At 45.9% G+C, this 19,195-nt stretch overlaps 1 protein-coding gene across 2 annotated transcripts in view; it reads right to left on the bottom strand.

Annotated features, from left to right (window-relative positions):
• Positions 1-19,195, bottom strand: part of GLI2 (GLI family zinc finger 2) — a gene marked incomplete at both ends in the record, with an annotated part of 138,946 nt that overhangs the window by 63,113 nt on the left and 56,638 nt on the right. For both annotated transcript variants that reach the window (XM_082284924.1, XM_082284925.1), the window contains one exon: positions 2,524-2,629. In XM_082284924.1, coding sequence (XP_082141050.1) covers positions 2,524-2,629 — 106 coding nt within the window. The remainder of the gene's footprint in view (positions 1-2,523; positions 2,630-19,195) is intronic.

Here is a 19,195-nt window from a genome sequence, read left to right as displayed (position 1 = left end):
GTATGTTCTAGTCCAGATCTACCACTGTGTCTGGACGATTTCACACTGGACATCCTCCAGTGAGGATGGTGAGCGCTACGTTGTGACCTCCATAGCAGAGACTGGAGGAGAGAGAAGAAATACGAAAGAGAAGTAGAATAAAAAACTAGAGGAGCAAAGGGAAAGACATGATTTTAAGAAGTTGGCAGATAAAATTTGAAGAGGTAAAATGATTGAGAGACTAACTCCACAGCGGCAGAGAATTTTCCCAATGTGGTTGTGCCATAGTGCAGGGTACTTGACAAACAGCCAAACGGAAATGGCATTCCCTCGACCCTAAAAAACCGCCACAGCCAAGAAGCACTTGGCTGCTCAGCTTTGGTGCTTCTCCAGCCACAAAGGCATCTTTCAGTGCAGTGCCCAGGTAGTTTCAAAGAGGACTGTGTTTCCTCTTTAAGACCCACAACCAAGTTTTCTCTCCAGTACCTTGCAAGTTGGTTTTGTAAGAGGAGCTGCTGGGAACAAGAGGAATCCCAAAGAAGAAATGCAACAGGTATTTGCCAACAACTCTACCTAATATACTAAGCAGGACATGCTTGGTCCACTGATAGACAAATGTGGTAGCTGCTAACACCGTAGATTATTAATATTGGTGCAGATGAACTGAAACCTGATCTGCCAGCACTGTACACTTGTCCAGGGTTGATCAGCTGGAAAATACCAATATGATAAAATACTGGGGTTACTGGGGACACGATTCATAGGTACATATCATCAGTGGTGAACTCCCAGTTGCATTTTGTAGAAGACCTTGCCTTATGACCCCACCACAGAAACTGTTGTGGAGCCCTAGGGTACATGCAGTGCACCCAAACCTCCTCATGAGGAGTGAAGGGGAGCACCAAGTGGGGCACACAAATAACCTGTGACAAACCTCAGAACATCTGCCAGCCTCTCTTCTAACCCCTCTTTTGAATATCACAGTTTTCTGTATGTTCTTTATTAGCCACAGCTCTGGCTTATTAACTATCTTTCAGCAAGTTATTATTCTGTCTTCTTTCTACAATTTTTGCATGTACTTGCATGAAAGACCAGAACTCCATGCAGCCAGAATTCATGCAGCCTCCCTAATCCCCCCCAGTTCCCATGTTAGCAACCTGCTTTGTCATTTCCCCTTTGCACACAGCATGGAAGAAGCTGCTCTGCCCCTTTAAACATCCAGTCAAACTGACTGCCAGCCAAAAAGACAATGACTTGTCTTCTAGTAGGATCCATGGGAATGCCCTATCATTTATTCCTTGCAGTATTTTGGAAGCAGCATAAAGCTGTGGTAGCTGTGGGGCTCCACAGATCTGGCTGCTGCTGTCTGCATTACTTGCTTCCCAGGGACTGTTCCCCTGCTCACACCTATCCAGAAGCAGCACAGCTCCACAAACAGCCCCTGCAACAGCGAGACTGCAACAGGACTCCAGGGGATCAAATGAGAGTTTTTTTAAGTGATGAGCCCGAATTGTTCTTCTTGCAAAATGATTCTGGCCCTCAGTGGTTTCCCTACACTGGGTGCTCTGGGACCTGTTCCTCAGCTGATGTCTGAGCCCTGTGTTACAGCTGCGGGATGAAGGATTTGGGGATGGCTGTGGGACTGCCAACTGCATCACGCTGCTTCTCACCTCTCATGGGGAAGGTGCATTTCAGGGACTAGAAGAAACACTTCCAGCCCCATGGTCACTAGAACCTCTGCTCACATCCCTGCTGGCTCCACTTTCCTTGCTCTGATCAAAGCTTACAGGAGGTGAAAACAGATCTCTCTGTAAACATCTCCTTCAAGACATCAAGAACTATTGAGCTGTCATGTCCTGGATGAGATTAACCACGAACCCCCCTCTCAGGGTGTAGCCCCACACCAGTCTCTGTGCTTGCTGCCCATCAGCTGCCTCAGGGCGAGGAGACTTTCATGAGAAGGTCACCACCAAAACCCAGAGTCCTGCCCCTCCAGAGGAGACACGGACACCCCCATGAGGACCTGACTTATTACTGCTTTTAGAAAATGCTGCCCAGCCCATTCGGGCTGTTGTCCAGTGAAATCAAACTGAATTACGGCATTCCTGGCAGCCTTTTGCCACCGTCCCCACAACTGGCAGGGAGGGAGGAATGGTACACAAGGTCTCCAAAGAGAGGGAGCGCTGCTGGGTCTTTGCCAAGATGGTGACAGAAATGACCCAGGCAAGGCATTATGTAAGAAACACGGAAGGTGCAAAAACACAAGTCAAGCCTGTTCCCGGGACCTGAGCTGAATAATGACAAAAAAGCCCTATACTCCCATCCTGCTGCTATAGGGCACTTCTATAGGCTTAACAGAGCTGTGAAGCCCTCCTGCCAGGCAGGTCAGCATTGTCACTGGATGAGGACAATGAGGTGGAGGGTGGCCAGTACAGCCAGCTTGCCAGAAGGGCAGTAAGTCCCAGGGACTTTAGCAGAGGGATTCAGAATACTACAGGTGGCTGACATTTTAGCAAGGCACGGGAGTGGAGATGTAAGACTTACCCGTGGATAGCGTGGATAGAGTGAGGTTCGTAATGGTATCGTCCTTCCTGGTGGCGCATGTCAATTGGCAAAGGAGCGTGGAAGGCCGGAAAAATGTGCTGCGGCACTGTTATGGGGAATAGAAGAAAAAAAAGGGACTTCAAAAACTTTTCCTTCCCTTTTAAAACAATTTCAAAGGCACTAAATCTCCATGAATTTCAGAGCAAGAGCAGTGCAAGACAAGGGGTCTTCATGATACCAGCGCTATCATACACCAGAGAAGCGGAATGAATAAATAATCAAAGTCATGCGGAAAAATCCTACATCTTCGACATAAAAGATCTCCAACAGGGTTTTTGACAAAGACAAGCAGCTAAGCGCTCTTTGAACTTGAGGAGATTATAGCAAGCACCAAGGAAAACTAGACTTGCAACGCAAATCAGACTCAACAGAGCCTGGTGGGATCCAGACCTGCATCGTCCCTCAAGCCTGGAGTGGCAGCAAACACTGTTCCTGAAGGTCTGTACACACAAGCTGAAAATATTTACCTAAAAATATAACAGCAAGAGCTGCGCCAAAGCAGAATGTCTAGGCAGTCAGAAGAGGCTCAGAAGTGCCTACTGCCAGGTTCTGAGAGAGGAGCTCAAATTGCTCTCACTTGTAATCACTTGAGGCCCTATTTTTTATTCATTTGAGAAGCTTGTTTCATCTTTGATGGAAAGATAAAGTGGTCTCAAAAGGCAGCGAACACCTACATTGACTTATTAAATCTACAGGTTTTAATATTTATTATTGACCCCAAAAGTTAACGGCGAGAATATTTGAGTGAGTTGAGCTGATGGAAAATTCATCAGGTTATTTCTCCTCACCACCCCAACAATGCTGCCTGGCTGCCTGGGCCTTTCCTGCTAAAATTACCGAAGCTAAAGAAATACAATTAGCAGAGCCTCGATAGCGATACCGCACAACCGCAACAGCGATCCCGTACAGTCACCCTCCGACAGGGCTCCGCGCATCTGTAAAGATGCCCCTTTCTACATTTGTGGCAGCGATCGGCTTAAGGATAAAAGGCTGGTCTTGCTCTGCCTTTACAAACAGTCAGAAGCTCTTCATTCAAGATTACTTAATATTGTTGCAGGTTTTACCATTCTTTCTCTGGCTTCTTGGCCTTTCTGTCGAACTGGAGACCAAAAGTAAAACAAACCCAACCTCCTAAGTGAGCGTTTCAAACCCCAGCCTGTATTTCACTGTGACTTGCCTCCGCGACAGGTACCATCTCTCTGGAGACTGGGGAAACACCATCCAAAACCAAAATGTCAAGGCTTGGGCCAAGTCTCTTGCTGTCGCTCAGCAAACTTCAGTAAACGCCAAACTCTTTTTCTATGAAAGACTTAAAATTCAGCCTTTTGCATCTGTGACTCCAGCTGCACCAGAGCTACGCCGACTCTGTCCGGTGGGGCTGCGCTCCGCTCGGGTCCGTCGCGCCAAGCCTGCGTGTAATCCTCATATACGTCTTTCCCGGCATATCAGCGAGAGGATCTGTGGCTCCTACTCCCATTGCAGCGCTCAATCCCTGAGCACAGCGCGGCACAGGCGCGTCAGCCAGGCTGCTGGGAGAGGTGAGAGACTACACAAAAACAACCCTCCTGCCAACTCTGCTGAAAGGCGTTAAGCTAAGGTAGTCAGGGTGGAAAGTATTTAAGGCTCCGCAGCAGACTTGCTCTCCGTGCTCCAGCAAAGGGCTGGCACCTCACACCACCTGATACACTGGGAGCATTTTTGCAGTTCGCCTAACGTCAGGACACAGTAGAGTAACTGTTAACCACCTCCCCCGCTTCTGCCCCCCCTCCCCTCCTCTCCCTAAAGCAGCTCAGGGAGAGAATGAACTTGCATCCTTCAGGATTTGCTTTTTCAGGAGGAAGATTCACCCTTTAACCGTCCTCGGCAGGGACGATGTGTTACGTAAGGACACTTGTAGGGAGTCTTCATTTTACGAGGCAACCAGTGTTTTTCCAGGTCAAAAATGTACCAGAGTTTAGCTGTCACACCCCATCCCCTGCTCACACAGCGCAGTAGAGCCTCTGGTCTCCCCAAACCATGCTCAGCTCAAACTCCAGCCTAGGTGGGCAGACACCTACAGCTGCTGTCCTCCTCCCTGGGGACACTGCTGTTCCCTGGCCACAGCTGCTGCCACAACCCATGGGTGCTGTGGGGACCAGAGAAAGTAGGGCAAGGAGCTTCTACATCATCACTACAAAGCATGGTCACAAAATCAACTGTCCCTGCACAGACATCCAGTGGCAGACAACACAAACATCTCTTCCAGCCTGAGCCCCTAGGCTGGGCTTCCTGCAGTGCTCACCCCATACTTATACCATACAAATAAACCAAAAAGAGCAAGAACACTTTTGTGGTCCTGGGATCAACCCACAGTGCTGCTGGTGGCATCCCTATAGGTGGAGATTAGCAACCTCCCAAAACAGGGTGGCCACTCTGCCTCTAATGGACAGGTCTGGGGCTGAGTCAACCCACAGAGTGCAGGACAGCTGACCTGGGCTGAAACTGTATTGGCCATCGCAGCTGAGTTTTAATGATGCGGCAAGTTACCCATATCCTTCGGCCTGTTCCCTAGGGCAATTTAACTTATTAATAATGATAAAACTACTAAAAACAGGTCAAACTGAATATCTTAAAAGCCAGACCAGCTACATTTTATTTTGTAACTGTGCATTTCTACATGATTGATTGCTGAGATAGTTGGAAATTTCTGTGCTAAAAGAGTCTTTCCCTGTCACTCAGGAGAGCTGGGAAATTGAAAACATGGGCTGTTTGCTGCCTGGCCTCCTTTCCTAGCTATCTGTTGGTATAAAATTGACATCTGAAGAGAATTTCCCCCTCCTCACACCTCTGATTATTAATGGCAGAAAAATTTCCATGAACTTCCTCCCTCCAACTGCACTCTTGGTTTGTTTTTAGCATTTCAACCTATTTGGCCCATGGGAAGGTCAGCAATGCCTCTGCCTTGGGTATCTGTTTCACATGCCCAATTCCAACCCCACTACATGCCCTGTGCTTTGCTGCCACTAAGGGCAAGGGAAAGGGCTGTGGTTTTTGACATCCCTTTGCAACATTCCCCTTCATGACTTCCCCTCTGCTTCTCTGCCTGGGAGCACCAGACAAGCCTATGGGCTCCAGTGGCTGGTGCTGTTCCTTTTTATTCTCTTCCAGGTGCTTGGTCAGAAATAATGAATGGTTTTATAGGCAATCAACTACCAATTCATAAACGTCAGCCTGGCTCTGCTTCTTGTTCCCACCCCGCCAGAAGAGGACTGTGAGCTGGCAGCAGGACAGCAACACACGCCGTTAACAAAGATGGATGTTTTACACATACGAGCTAAAAAGACAATTATATTCAATTACTTCAAGTAAGTTACGGTGATGTATTCCTGAATAGCCACACGAAGGGCAATATGATGATTAGGGCAATGAATTTGCCAACGTTAATCTAATCAAGGCAATCTTTTGTTTAGCATTATCTGCTTTGCAGTGGCAGAGGATTTACCAAACCCAAGCAATCTTTGTAGATTTAACCCCAAAGCTGCCCAATTAGAGCTAATGATGATTGCTTTACACAAGAGGGAGGGAGATTTTAGTAGGAGGCCTGGGGAAAGCTTTTCCCCAGGAAAAGGTTGGGCCACACCAAGCCACGCAGTACAATACTCTGAGGTGCAAAGGCGTGACATGGCACCTCCAAAAGTCCCCAGGCACTGGAACCAGAGACAGACATTTTCTCTGGTTCCTGCTGAAGGAAGAGAAAGCTGAAGAACACATCAAAAGCAGCACCCAAGGGGCAGGGACAATGAGAGAACAGGGTGTTTTGCACAGAAACAACACAGTTACTACACCAAGTCGGTGGCTTGCAGCTCCCAGGGTGAAGCAGGGCGGCAAAACACAAGGCACTCTCAGGAGGCCCCACCTTCCACCCCACCGGGGCTCCTACAGGAATGTGTCTGCTCTGCTGTGCCATTTGATAAGGGGGAAGACGCTGCTACCTGTCCCCACTTGTCGGAGCCTATTTTCTGGCCAAGGTTTATGAGCAAGACACGGACCTCCCACTGCTGTGTTCTCATCCTTGTCTATGCAAAGGCCAGCCAACCCTCTGGCTTCAAAGAGAAAAGATATGAGGCAGAAATGCAGGTTTAAAGGGGATGTCCCTTTGCCGAAAATCCCAGGAATCAGGGAGGGAGGCATCAGAAACAGCCCTTATTTGAGGATGATGCAGGCTTTTGATTATCTCTACAGATAAACCTGTGCTTCAAGAGAAACACAGAGTGCATGTATGGGTTTGCACAGCAAGCAAAGGAGCTGTTTTGACATCACTCATAACAGCATCTCTTTTTGAGCTCAAAAGTGAGAATTACGAAGGGTCAAGCAGGCTTTTTCTATTCCAAATACTTCAGCTTACACACGTTTGCTAAAAAAAAAAAAAAAAAAACCTAAGAAAAGAAGTCAGGCCCCACGGCACTGAAGTGGGTTTCATTTGCAGTTTGCTTTGACAAAAACAATTCAGAAAGCCCTTGGGAAAGGACTTGAAGAAGTTGCCACTTGCAACTGGGGTGCTGCAGCAAGACTGGCTGGGAAGAGATTCTGAAGGTCCCCCCCACATCCTTGGTACCCCATGGAAAGTACTGGGCTCCCCCTGCTTTATCTGAAGCACATGTGAGTTGTGCAGGCCACCACATGGGCTAAAAAATATACAGCTTTCCTACGGGTGTCCAACAGTCTCCTGTGGGAACAAGCAGTCCAGCCTGTAAGTAGGCTTCTTTGTCATCAGAAATAGTGCATAAATATTTTGCAATCAACAGTGAAAGTCATTTGTTGAGGAAAAAAAGTAAAATATCACTGTCTGGATAATACCTGTTGTGCTTTTCTCAACAAATTTGCAAAAAGACCCCATAAAAAATTAACATCTTATAAAAGAGGAAACACAAATTCTGATTTCTTGAGATGCCTTTTGGTTTGATCTCCTATGGAGTCAGTGATGCATGGGACACAGCTTTCATAAAGGGATCACAAGCTCCCTTGCAAAGACAAACAAAGCTTCACGTCTCTTTAGGAAGGGAAGAAAACATGCATTTGAAACACAGTCCTGTTTTTTTTAATTGAGAGGGGCTGAAGCAGGCTAATGTAAAATAACTTGCACAAGTCTACACAGTCAAACAAGAGCAGGTTACCAATGAACCTCAATCACAGCAGGCAGAAACTGCAACTTTATAAACTTTATCTGTAAAAGGCTTCAGAGCCCTGGGGTACTGGGTTGATTTGTGCTAGCAGGAGAAAAACTTTTCCAGACAACAGCTCACACTCTCCTGTCACTGAGGTGTCATTAGCAGCTGTGCACAAGCAACTGACAGAAAAAAATAGGAAAGGGATGTCCCAGAGGATGCTTGTGAGAGTTCACCAGTACTTCCACAGGTTAACTGAGCCGTGCTGTCAGAGGCCAAATCCCTCTTACTGGGGAAAGCGGGACGTTGCATGGTGCGACACAGCAGCTTACAACAAATTTTGCTTCTTATTTTTTTCCTCCCAGGTCTAGCTTCTTTGAAAAAGATAATAGTAAACCAACTGATATCTGCAAAGGCCCTTCTTGCTGCCCACATTTTCTCCCAGATGTCCAAATCTTACTCTCTTTCTCAAGAACAAGGTTGAGGTATAACAAACATGAAGTATTCTTCACTCAACCTTCTCCCAGAGAAGCCCAAAGCATCGAGTGAGAAAGAAACTTTAGGCAGCATTTGTTTTTTGTGTTACACTTTTTAACATCCTAATTTTACTCATCCACAGCATATATTTAAAGAGATGCTATCTTGGCATCCAACAAGAACAGAGAACAGTGGCTGTGAAACAGCAAAGACAGGCCCGTGCTTTGTTCCCCAGCTTTCCTGTGGTGATTTTCCTCACATCAGAGGTCTCCTAGAGCTGGTGGGTTCTGAGCATCCCTGGACAGTCTCAGTGTGTGAGCAGGGCAGGCAAACCCGTCCCCGAGCGACTGAGTGTGTGTGTGGCTACTTGACTCCCTTTGATAGTCCCTCCTGGGCGTTTCACTGTTGTATTTGGATGGCCGCCCCTCTGGCAAAGTGCTGCAGGACTGTAGGTGTCGGCAAGGGAGATGTTTTTGTGTTTGTGTGACGTCCCCAGAATAATGATCTAGCTGTTTAAGTGAGCTGAGCGAATGAATGAGCACAAGAAAAACATCTTCACTGAAAGCCAGCCGAAGTTAATGCACCATTAATAATGGTCTGGGTGAATTATTGGAAGGGATAATAGGCCTGGGGTCAGGGAAGGTCTGAGACAAAGAACAGGGAAAATTGGGTCACAGAAACATGACAGAGCAGATCACGCTGATGCGTCTGTGGGATTCTCCTCGGATGAAATCATATACCACCATGCAGAATATTAACGGCTTTGCAGGGATAGCCATTCCCAGAACCACCACTCAGATCAATATGGGAAGGAGCAGGAACAGACACACACGGCTATGGTGGCTGCCTCTCAGACCCCCTTTAAGAGAGTCACTTTAATGTTTATCTACTTTGCAAAATACACCAGCTGCGTGCCTCCCTCAAAAAGGGATACTTATGCAGTGGCTAATTACACCAATCTGAGAATTTTCTAAGCAGAGAGAGGTGTCTGGGCAAGTGTGTCCCTTCCCTGAATGGCAGCACCATGCATTTCACAAAAAGCCATGGGAGGTGCTTCAGCAGCTCTGCTTTTCTGTCTCCAAAACTGTGGCAGGAGCTGCAACCCCTTCTCCCGCCCCATCAGCTGCCTGTCTTCACGACACTAAATTACTGACTAACCTCGCTTTGTCAGAATTTCCCTTCTTTAAAATGGAGATAATAATACCTCCCTACCTCAGAGGTTTGGTTAATGTTTATACAGCACTTTAAAAATGATGTGGTAATTAAGTGCTCAGTATTATTATATCAACGTGTATAATGATTCCAGCAGACAGCACTATAAACAGGGCTGCACCATGCCTACTTTCCTTTTGTTTGGCTTGTTAGCATTTGGTTTGGTTTTCATACAGCATACTTCAATTATTACTGGTTAATTATTCTGTTGTTTTATTACCTGCTCAGTGGCTCTGACAAAAATAAAAGAGGAACTACACAAGAAGAGTAATAGGAAATATTAATTTTGGCCCACTGAGATCATTATAGCAAGGAGAAGCGAGAGGCAGGCCCCCACCAGATTATCTGGGGAGACCTCTGTCCTGCCCCAGGCACTACAGACCATTTTGAAATACATCCAGCCCACTGTTGTCATTCAAGGGGATGCAGAACCAGTTTTCTCTTCTTCTGACAAAACTAATGCAGAAAGGTGGCGGTAGCCTGATTTACAAAACTATTCTTTTAATGCATTTCCGGATGTTGGAGAAGATGCTTAGTTTAACAGTAGGTTGGGTACAGCATCATATCCTGGTAAGAAATAAAGATCACACAACTAACTTCTGTTAGGCAAACAGCTCAAGTAATGGTAAATACCCTGTAGCAGAGTTGGAAGGAGAAGGGGCCTTGCTGGGATGCAGATATGTGAAAAGTAAACAAGAAATAATAAAAACCACATTGCCCTTCAGCTATAAAATCACCAAAAAAAAAAAAAGCCTTGAAAAGCATTATTGTGCTGACATCTCAAAGCACCCTCAGGACAGAGTCAGTGTGACTTCACACTCAGAAACTGAGGTTCAGTGAGGAGCAGAGGATAACATGAGAAGGCTTGTCTCTCTGCTTCAGTACTGCTGGAGCCCCTGCATGCACCTCACTACCACACACAGACCCAGGAGCCGTCGGTTTCCCTGCTCAGCTCCCTGCAGGGACGCAGACTTCAGATGCGCATGTGGACACAGTACTTACTTGACACAGAGTAAAACCCATTTCTGGGGTTACCTGCATAATAAATGCCATTATAAAATCCATTAAAGATAGCAAACATCTCCCTCAGACACTTCAAATGGAAGGCTGTCCCTCTCTGCCATCCCAGAGGAAACCTCCTCGGATGCAGTCACAATAACCACCCATCCTCTTGGGGATGGCCCAGAGGAGTTTGTCTTCTTACAAAGTTTATTCTACTGCTTCAGCTCAGGTGGGAGAACAAAAAAAATGTCTTTCAAAGATGCTGAGGGGTGCCCTTACCCAGCCCCCACCTAGGACACAGGCACTGGCACATGGCAAACACAAACATGGCCCTGCTGGCTGTGCAGCCAGGAACACGTTTCAGCCCAGCCACTGCTCCTGCAGTCGGGCAGTGCTGCTGAGGCACGGGCTGTGTCCAAAAGCTGGGCAGGCAGGCAGGCGGCCGCTGGGCGAGCTGGCTCTTGCAGCTGGGATGCGGCGAGATTAGATCAGCGAGCTCCCCCCGCAGCCCCGTGGCCAACTCGAGGTAACACTGAAGGAATTTGCCCATAAATTTCCTCCCCACCCCAAGAAGAAGGCAGCGCACTTAAATGAACTCAGGCCCTAATAGAAGTAGGATATTCTTGTTCAGCTCAGTGTCTAGCCCATCCTGAAGCTCCTGGCAACTCCACTCAGCTCTCTCCCATACACTGCCTGACCTTTGGTAAGGGCATTAAAACTGTCAGTCTTTTCCTGGGCAAAAGAGATGGAACAATTACAGTGAGGCTAAAAATGGCCTTTCCCTCTACATGGAAAATTTGGATTAAAAATTGAAGAGTTCACTGACATCTTCTATAAGAACACAGAATTGTCATTAAAAAATCAAACCCTGAAATTCCTTAGTTGCTATCTACCATCTCTGAAACTCAACATAAAGGGCTTTCCTGCCTCATCCACCAAAGGAGCAGGGACAGCTGCTGCTGGCAGGGACATGAGGACACCAGGAATCTCTTCAACATGCTCCCATGCAGCAACTGGCTTTGCAGCACCTTTCTTGTCTGACCAAAAATGGGGCACTTCACTTCTTGGTGAGAAAACAGGAATTTTCTGTCTGAAGCCTGCTGACATAGGAAGTCCTGTATTTGATCTTGCAAAACAGGTTGTACTCAAAACTTTCGAAAAATTCAAAATGGTGTGGGGGGATAAATATACTCAGGTGTGTAGAAGTATTTTCAAACATTCAGATGAGCATTTGTGCATGAAGGCAATGCATTATCTATTATTCTACAAGAATTCCTGGGGTCTTCAGGTTACTGATAAGTGGCAGCCTTAGGGGGACAAACCATTATTTTTTATACCTCTGGGAAGAGTAAATAAGATGAAAGCAGAGCTCTCCTGCAGCCTGGAGGAACCCCACAAGCACAAGGAAGTCCCGCAGTGGGGTGCCCAAACACCGAATCTCTGAAGGCTTTTCAAAGAGCAGTAATTAGAAAAGCCTCTTGATCAGCCTTGCTGCCACCAGCCACCTTCTTCAGTCCCAAGGAGCTGGAGCTGGGGGAAGCTTTAGGGCAGAACAGTTTTTCATCAGTTAATGTTTTCCAGGTACCTGCACCTTCTGTCAGAAGCAGCACAAAAGATATTACGATGGTTTAAGATCTATTATATTTTAGACTACAAGAACATGGAAGTGATGAAGTTGAAATGCCTTGACGTTATTCCAACAATATCTGCTGAAATGGGAAGTTTCTGAAAGAGACTGCTGAGCATTTGTGCTTCCTGAAAAATTAAAAAGAAATCAAAATTGCCTTTCTCTACTAAATAAGCACTGAATTCTTTGGGACACAATGAAATCTGAAACAGCAGCAGTGCACATTTCCATTGCAAAGAAAACCCGCTCCACTCACACGTCGCTGCTGGAAAAGTAGCAGGATGCCAATCCCACCTGGGATGTACCAGTCTACCCCACCATAACTGATCAGGAGTTTCTACATCCATGCTGAGCATTTCCAGAGTGAAACTTTCCCACTAGTGCTAGCTTTGTATTAGCTGGGTAAGGCGATATGACCACTGAATGGCAGAAAAGAAAACCAAAAGGAAAGGCCTAATGCAGCTTATTAATTCCACAGGTGAGCTGCAAATGCTGAGAGTCCTGAAAATCACTTAATTGCCAGGCTGTCAGGCCAAGATGTGTTTTGAGGACGCTGCCAATCTGACAGTTATTAACAAACAAAGAGGCCACAAGCCCTGACTGCACTGAGATCCTTGTTATTTCTACTCATGTGCCACCTCCCAACAGGAAGTACTTAATAAGAATAATAATATCCCAAAAGGCCAACCTACGGCAGTGCAATTAAAAAGCTTTTCTGTCTCACTTTGAGGGGAGAAAAAAAAATGAGGGGGAAATTAAAATCAGACAGGAAATTCCACTAGAACAAGCTAGCTTATGTCCTAATAACACAGGATTGTGCCAACTCCTCCAGAAAGCAGAGGAGGGAAAGGAAAAAAAAATGGGGAAAAGAAAAGAAAGAAAAGAAAAAGAGAAAGAGAAAAGCAGCTCTCTAGACTGACTCAGATCTGAGGCTACATTGTGGTTTGGCTGTGGCTGCAATTCTAAAGGAAGAAAGGCAGCACAAGCAAATAAAAGGCGGTTTGCTTTTCGAGCAAGTTGCTGTTATATGATGTAACTCTTGTATGAAAGCGCGGCCACTGCTGCTTTGTTGAGAAAAGACACAGCCTGATAAGCTCGAAGGACCAGATGGATCTTGGGGCTTGTTCTCCCAACAGCTGCTGCCAGAGAATGGAAAGAAGAAAAAAAAAAAAAAAAAAAAAAGAAGAAGAAAAATCCCAACCAGCAAGGAAGAAATCCCAGCACGCGAGGGGCAGGCAGGGAGGTGGAGCAGACCAGATGGTGGTTCAGCTCATGCCTGCCTGGACGGGCAGTAGGAGAAAAAACAGTTTGTCAAAAACTTCTAAGAAAACTTACAGATTTCTCAAGAAAGGAGGGATCCTTACACAGAAGAAAAAAATATCTGCGGGTTTAAGGAAAGAAGTCTTCCAGAAATTGTTATCATCCTGCTTCCTGGGAAGCCACTAGGATTCAGCAACTGCCTGCACCTCCAGCTGATCTCCAAAAAGTTGCTCTAGCAACTTCCAAAAAAAGTGGGCCAAGAGGATTTGTCCCTGACTGCTTTGGGACCAGGCCAACAGATGACAAACCTTGCCTGTTTCACACTAAAGCTCATTTCACTGTGGGAACCACCTCATTTCAAGACAGCTGGTGAAAGGGGAGTGTGTGAACCTCAGCTGACTGCCCAGAGTATTCCCTAATACCCCCTGCCTTTCTCCCATGGTCCCCAATACCTGGCTGTGAGAGACATCCCAAGCCTCAACAGGTTTCTTTTTCTAGGTATCCAAAGGAGAGAGAAATGCATTTGATGCATGTGCAAATGTGGCCCTGCCAGCAGTCCTGCCTCCCGCAGTAGCGACTCTGGGGAGCAGAGAACCAGAGCCTGAGTTCATAGTTACCTGAACATGATGTTCAGTATGGCTCAGGTCCTCCTGGAGCTTGATTTAACATCTGAACAGTTTTCCTTGCAAACTTGTAAAGGAGTTTTCCTTGGCTCCCTGAAGTGCAACTGCTTCAGGTCACCTGTAATACAAGGCTAAACTGTATATTGCCATGAGATTGAGGCATTATGGGAGAAAGCACTAACTGGCATTTATGACCAGGAGGCAGCAGGAGCACCAGATGACACTGGTGCACTCAGCTGCCTCCAACCTGACCAAGCCCAGGATCTCTGTTGGTGAGATGTGGAGGGACAGGCAAGTTGAGCAACCTCAGACTGGAAACCACAAGACTGGAGGAGTACCAAAGGGCAAAGCAGTGAATGAAGATGGAGGGAGAGCACATCAGCTATCACACAGCACCTTCTGGACAACACTCATTTGAGCAGCACATCTAGCAGACCCCTGACCATGCACCTTCCACTCATTTAAATAAAACCTTATTGAGGAGTGTCATCCCAAGCCACATTTCTAGGAGCAGATCTACAGATGGAGATGTCTTTTAGCCTTCACGCCCCCATCCACGCATTCACACCCCTCCCCTGAGGTGGCACTGGCACTCACTCAATCGCACAGCTCAGAGAGTTCATCCAGTTGAAAGCTAATCACCTAAAATTTTATTGCACAGGGTTTTGGCTGGATCAACTCCCTGAAACAGTTTACCATGAGATCGATGGTGAAGAAAAAAGCAAAAGCCCTTAGGCTGATGATCAGCAGCCACTTCCAGCCCAGCTGCCACTGAAAGCATTAGGCCTGACCTCCCTTGGCCACTTGTCCCCACAACACAGCACACCCCATTATGGTGGCCAGGAGGTTTTTCTGTGACTGCAGGGCTGACTGGACTGAGGAGTACATCTCACGGAAAGGTTACATACACCTTCCCAGGAGCTGATGCTCACATCCCAGCTTCCAAGTGCTGGTCCTGGGGGGCATGACTGCTTCAACATGCAAGGAGTAGCTGGGCTGACAGGCCATTGCTAACTAAATACACTTCCCCAATTTGATCAGGTAGCACACTACAAGCTGTCTGCTCAACCAGCCAACACAACTTGCAGGAGCTGGAAAGCTGCCTTGCAGAAGAAAAACTCCCAAGAAGAAGCCTAAATGCTGTGAAAGCTCAGGTGCCAATGCCAACAAGAAAGGGCACGCCAGCCCGCCCTGAGCACAGACCTACCTGAATGGTCTCTGCCACTGCAGGGCTGCCTGCTGCCATGGCGGGGACACCTGTGCTGCCTCGTGCCACAAAGACTTGCTCAATCTTCCAGGACAAGGCTATGCTTCAAATTCAGCACTGGCATTTCGAGCCTCTCTAATCCAAACCACAGGAGTCAGTTTGCTTTCTTTATACATATGCTCCTCCAGGCATTAGAACAAACTGAAATCAAACTGTTCCTATAGGCAATGGCTTGAAAAATTTCCCCTTCGTATGAAAGGTCTGTTTATATAATTTGTAAAATTGAACAAATAGAGTCTGGGAAAAACCCATGCAGAGTCTGCTCTGAATTTTGACCAAACTTCTTTCTAGAAATGGAAGAAAAGATGTCTGCTTTCTATTAGTTGTGGTAAAATTGCAGGGCTGGGTATTTTTCTTTTTTGTACTTACACCCAGGTGATAAGCATCTAGGTAGCCTTCAGAGAAGAGTTTTGGGAGCTTTCATGCTTCAGGACACTGGTGCCCAAAGCAGTCCTAGTTGATAAAGACTGAGAGGATACTGCATGAGCTGGCTTTTAACCAGGCATAAGGCAGCCTGCTGCTCTTAACTACACAGAAGGTCTGATGAGGAGAGGGGTGAGGAAGTTATCTGTTTTACCCAGCTGTGGTTTTGGTGCAGGCTAATAACTCCCATGTATCATCCTGCCTTCGTATGAAAATTTTCCGACTGGTATTAAAAATGGTCCCAGTGCAGTTTGCAGTAGATTCTCCGGGCAGCTCATGCAAAGTGCTGGTTGTTAGCATGCTGCTTGTGTAATGAGGATGCTTAAGACCGTAAGGGGTCTCTGGAAGGTCCTGAAGAGTGATTGCAGTTCAGGAGACTCACCCACCTGGCAACAGGCTGATTTATGGCCTGCTCAGTTAATAGCCCTGCTTAACACAGGAGTTTGTCGAGATTAAGTAATTGCCTGAAACAAAAAGTTTATTATCTTTAAGTCTCTGCTGATGAATGACTGGGTGTTGGAAGAATCATGTGAAAGATCATCTGTGATTCCCTCCCACTTTAAGGGAAGAAAAAAAAAAAAAGAAAAAAATAGTAAGGTTTTAAAAGGCAAGCTCTTCCAAAAGGAATTTGAGAGCTGAAAATGTACACTCAAACATGGCTGCAGTTACAAGGAGGGGGTTTCAGACTTAGGGTACCATCCAATAAATAGCTCAAGTAATAACACAGTTCTGTGATGCATTTTTCCCCAAGTACTGCAAGTGTTTTGTAAACATTAACTGATACCACTCCTTGAGAGATAACTGATTCTGTCACACAATAATGAGATTGGGAATAAATCAAGATGCAAAGCTTGTTTAGTTTCTATACATTACATAGTGGCCCTTCCCATCCTACAAAAATCTGGAAATTTTCCAATCTAGAAAAGGCTGCAGATAACTGCACAGTTAAAAGATGCTGCATGCTAAATTCTGCTACAATTATTTCTCATCTCCATTTCCAGATGCTTCAGCAAGGTTAATCAGCTTGATTAAGGTCACACACACTTATACTGCCTCATGAAACTGAGCTCCAAACTGCACCAGAGCACAGGGCTTCGGGACTTGCCCTGTTCCACCCCCACCCCAAGATGAGCCGCCTGCCTGCTGAGCATCCCTCGCAGCGGGGCTCGTGCTGGGAGATCACACGATCCAAACCTCTCCTCCTTCGTCCCCCGTTTCCTTTCCACCCACAAATTTTCTCAGTTGGCACATGAGCACGGGAGTTTGGACACGAGGGATACAGGACTGACAAGAAACCCCCATCTCCATCCCAGCCACTAAGTAACATTCCCACAGTCCCAGATGTCAGACACACTGTCCCTCCTCACATCACTTCGAGGCCTTCCTGCAATAAAATGGGAATTGGCTCCAGCTTTTCCTAGCACTTCTCATATTACCTTTTAATCCAAATACATATGGTTCAGGGAACACTGAGAGACTTGCATGAAAGGATGTACACCAAGAGAATGCAAACCCTGGAAAAAAAGGGATTAGATCTGCAAGACTCCCTTGGCCCCAAACATGTGCCCCCCAATTCCCCAGCATATTAATCAAGAGTCTGATGAGATTCCTTTTGAAATCCCCCAAAAGATTTCTGTAGACCTCAGTGACTTTTGGATCAGGCTACAAACGCAGAATAAATCATAAACTGGCTACATCTGCCAAGTTTATTTCTTTCTTTTCCAGGTTTCAGAACAAATCCATTTTACTGCTGGGAAAAAGCAGAATGAAATAACTGACAAGAGTTCAAATATCCTGTATCACTCCTCATATTAATTCAGCCAGTCAATCTATCCCATAACTTTGGGAAGTAAAGCAGATTACTTTGGCCAGATCAAACCACAAAACTGTGCTGCTTCATTTATGTGCAGTTTATCATTTAAGGCAACCTGTGCAAACCCCTTTCTCTTGGGTTAGAAGTGACAATGTGAGGGACTAAAATTAAGCTGAGTCTTAAGATAAGCTACAGTTAAGCAAAATACATTTGCACCGAAAAAACTTAATGATCACAACAACCCCCTCAGCCCACAATAAAATTTGGAGAGTCTCTCTCACAAAAAAATATCTCATCTTAAAGGATACACACAAAGCAAACACTTCAAAATGTGACCCAGGTCCCTGGAACCTCATGCTTTGCATAAATTTGGATGGCTTTATTAATTTGTGGTTAATGTGTTGCCCTTTTCTTCTTTTTCTTTTTTCTTTTTTTTACTCCATTTATTACTGATAGCAAATTCCCCATACATAAAAGACCTCATTACACCTACAAGTTGGGTGATTCTGTAGCATGTCCCTCTATCAGTGAGCAGAAATCAGAGCTGTTTCCCCATTTTCAATTCAGAGGCTGGCTGATGTGTGCTGATAACTTCAAGATACCTTGAGAGATCTGCAAGATGGGGAACTTCCTATGGCAAACAGCTTCAGATATCACTTAGGGTTTAATGTATTCATTCATTCATCATCTGCTGAAAGCAACACTAGCACTGGCTTTGAGTTGAAAAGCCACTGCACAATGGATATAGCATCATACTTGACTTTTCTCTCGTTTTCAGTGCCTTCAGGAGAAACAGCCAGACATCCTGACAGGAGAGGCTTGGGGAAGACCCTTGGATTTGCTTTGACCCACTGCTTGGAGCCCCTTGTGCCATTTCGGGATGGGATCTACACAACCACTTGTGACCTGAGCCCACAATCTAGGGCAACAGCAGAAATGGGTATATTAAGTTCTTCAGAAATGCAGCAGTGGCAGATCAAAACATCTGTGAACACTGTGTTTTACTGACAACACACTTCTAACTTTGAAACAGGTTCTGCTATCAGGCTATTAGTACAAGCACTTTACTTTGAAGTATGTACTGTAATTCTTGCAATTTTACTCCCAGCTCTGGTATTCATTTTGCTCAGGTTACTTCTATAATTTATCTTCCCACTGGAAAAATTCAGCCTGTAATACACCCATCCAGAGTGGTATGGGTATATGCACTCTTTCTGTGCCCCTCTTTTATCCTGCATGATATTTTCAATAAGAAACTTTAAAGGAAAAAAAAAAAAAAAAAAAAGAAGAGGTTTTCAACCCCTGAGTGATGCTAGATCTCAGTTTTTCCCACGAGAAAATCACTTGGCACTTCTCTGACTTGAGGTGACTCATTGCTGTTCCTCTGCTGAGGCTCATTGCACTCCTTGCAGTGTTTAACCCAGGCACGTAACTCGCCCGGTGTGGTGGGTGTGTTGGCATTTGCTAATAGGCTTCCTGGGCTGTCACCTGCATGTGATGGCTGAGACAAAAGATTACGTGATGATTTCTGTTTACAGAGCAGTTATGATAAGCTGACATTTGCCTCTAGCTGTTGGGTTTGATAACTCAAATATGGCCTACATGAGTGCTCCTGTGAGCTGGCGACACTCTTGTTGAGAGTCATTTTAGAGGAACTTTTCCACTTATCCTCCTGAAAATTATACGTGAATTTCTAATGCATGTGAATGAGGCTGCATTGACAGCTAAGGAAGCTGCAGTGCCTTAATCTCTGCACTCATGTCA

This window comes from Coloeus monedula (genome assembly GCF_965178545.1).
Source record: "Coloeus monedula genome assembly, chromosome: 7".
In the NCBI taxonomy this organism is placed as follows: domain Eukaryota; kingdom Metazoa; phylum Chordata; class Aves; order Passeriformes; family Corvidae; genus Coloeus; species Coloeus monedula.
The sequence above is the reverse complement of the archived record's forward strand: the minus strand, read 5'-3'. Positions and strand labels throughout refer to the sequence as shown.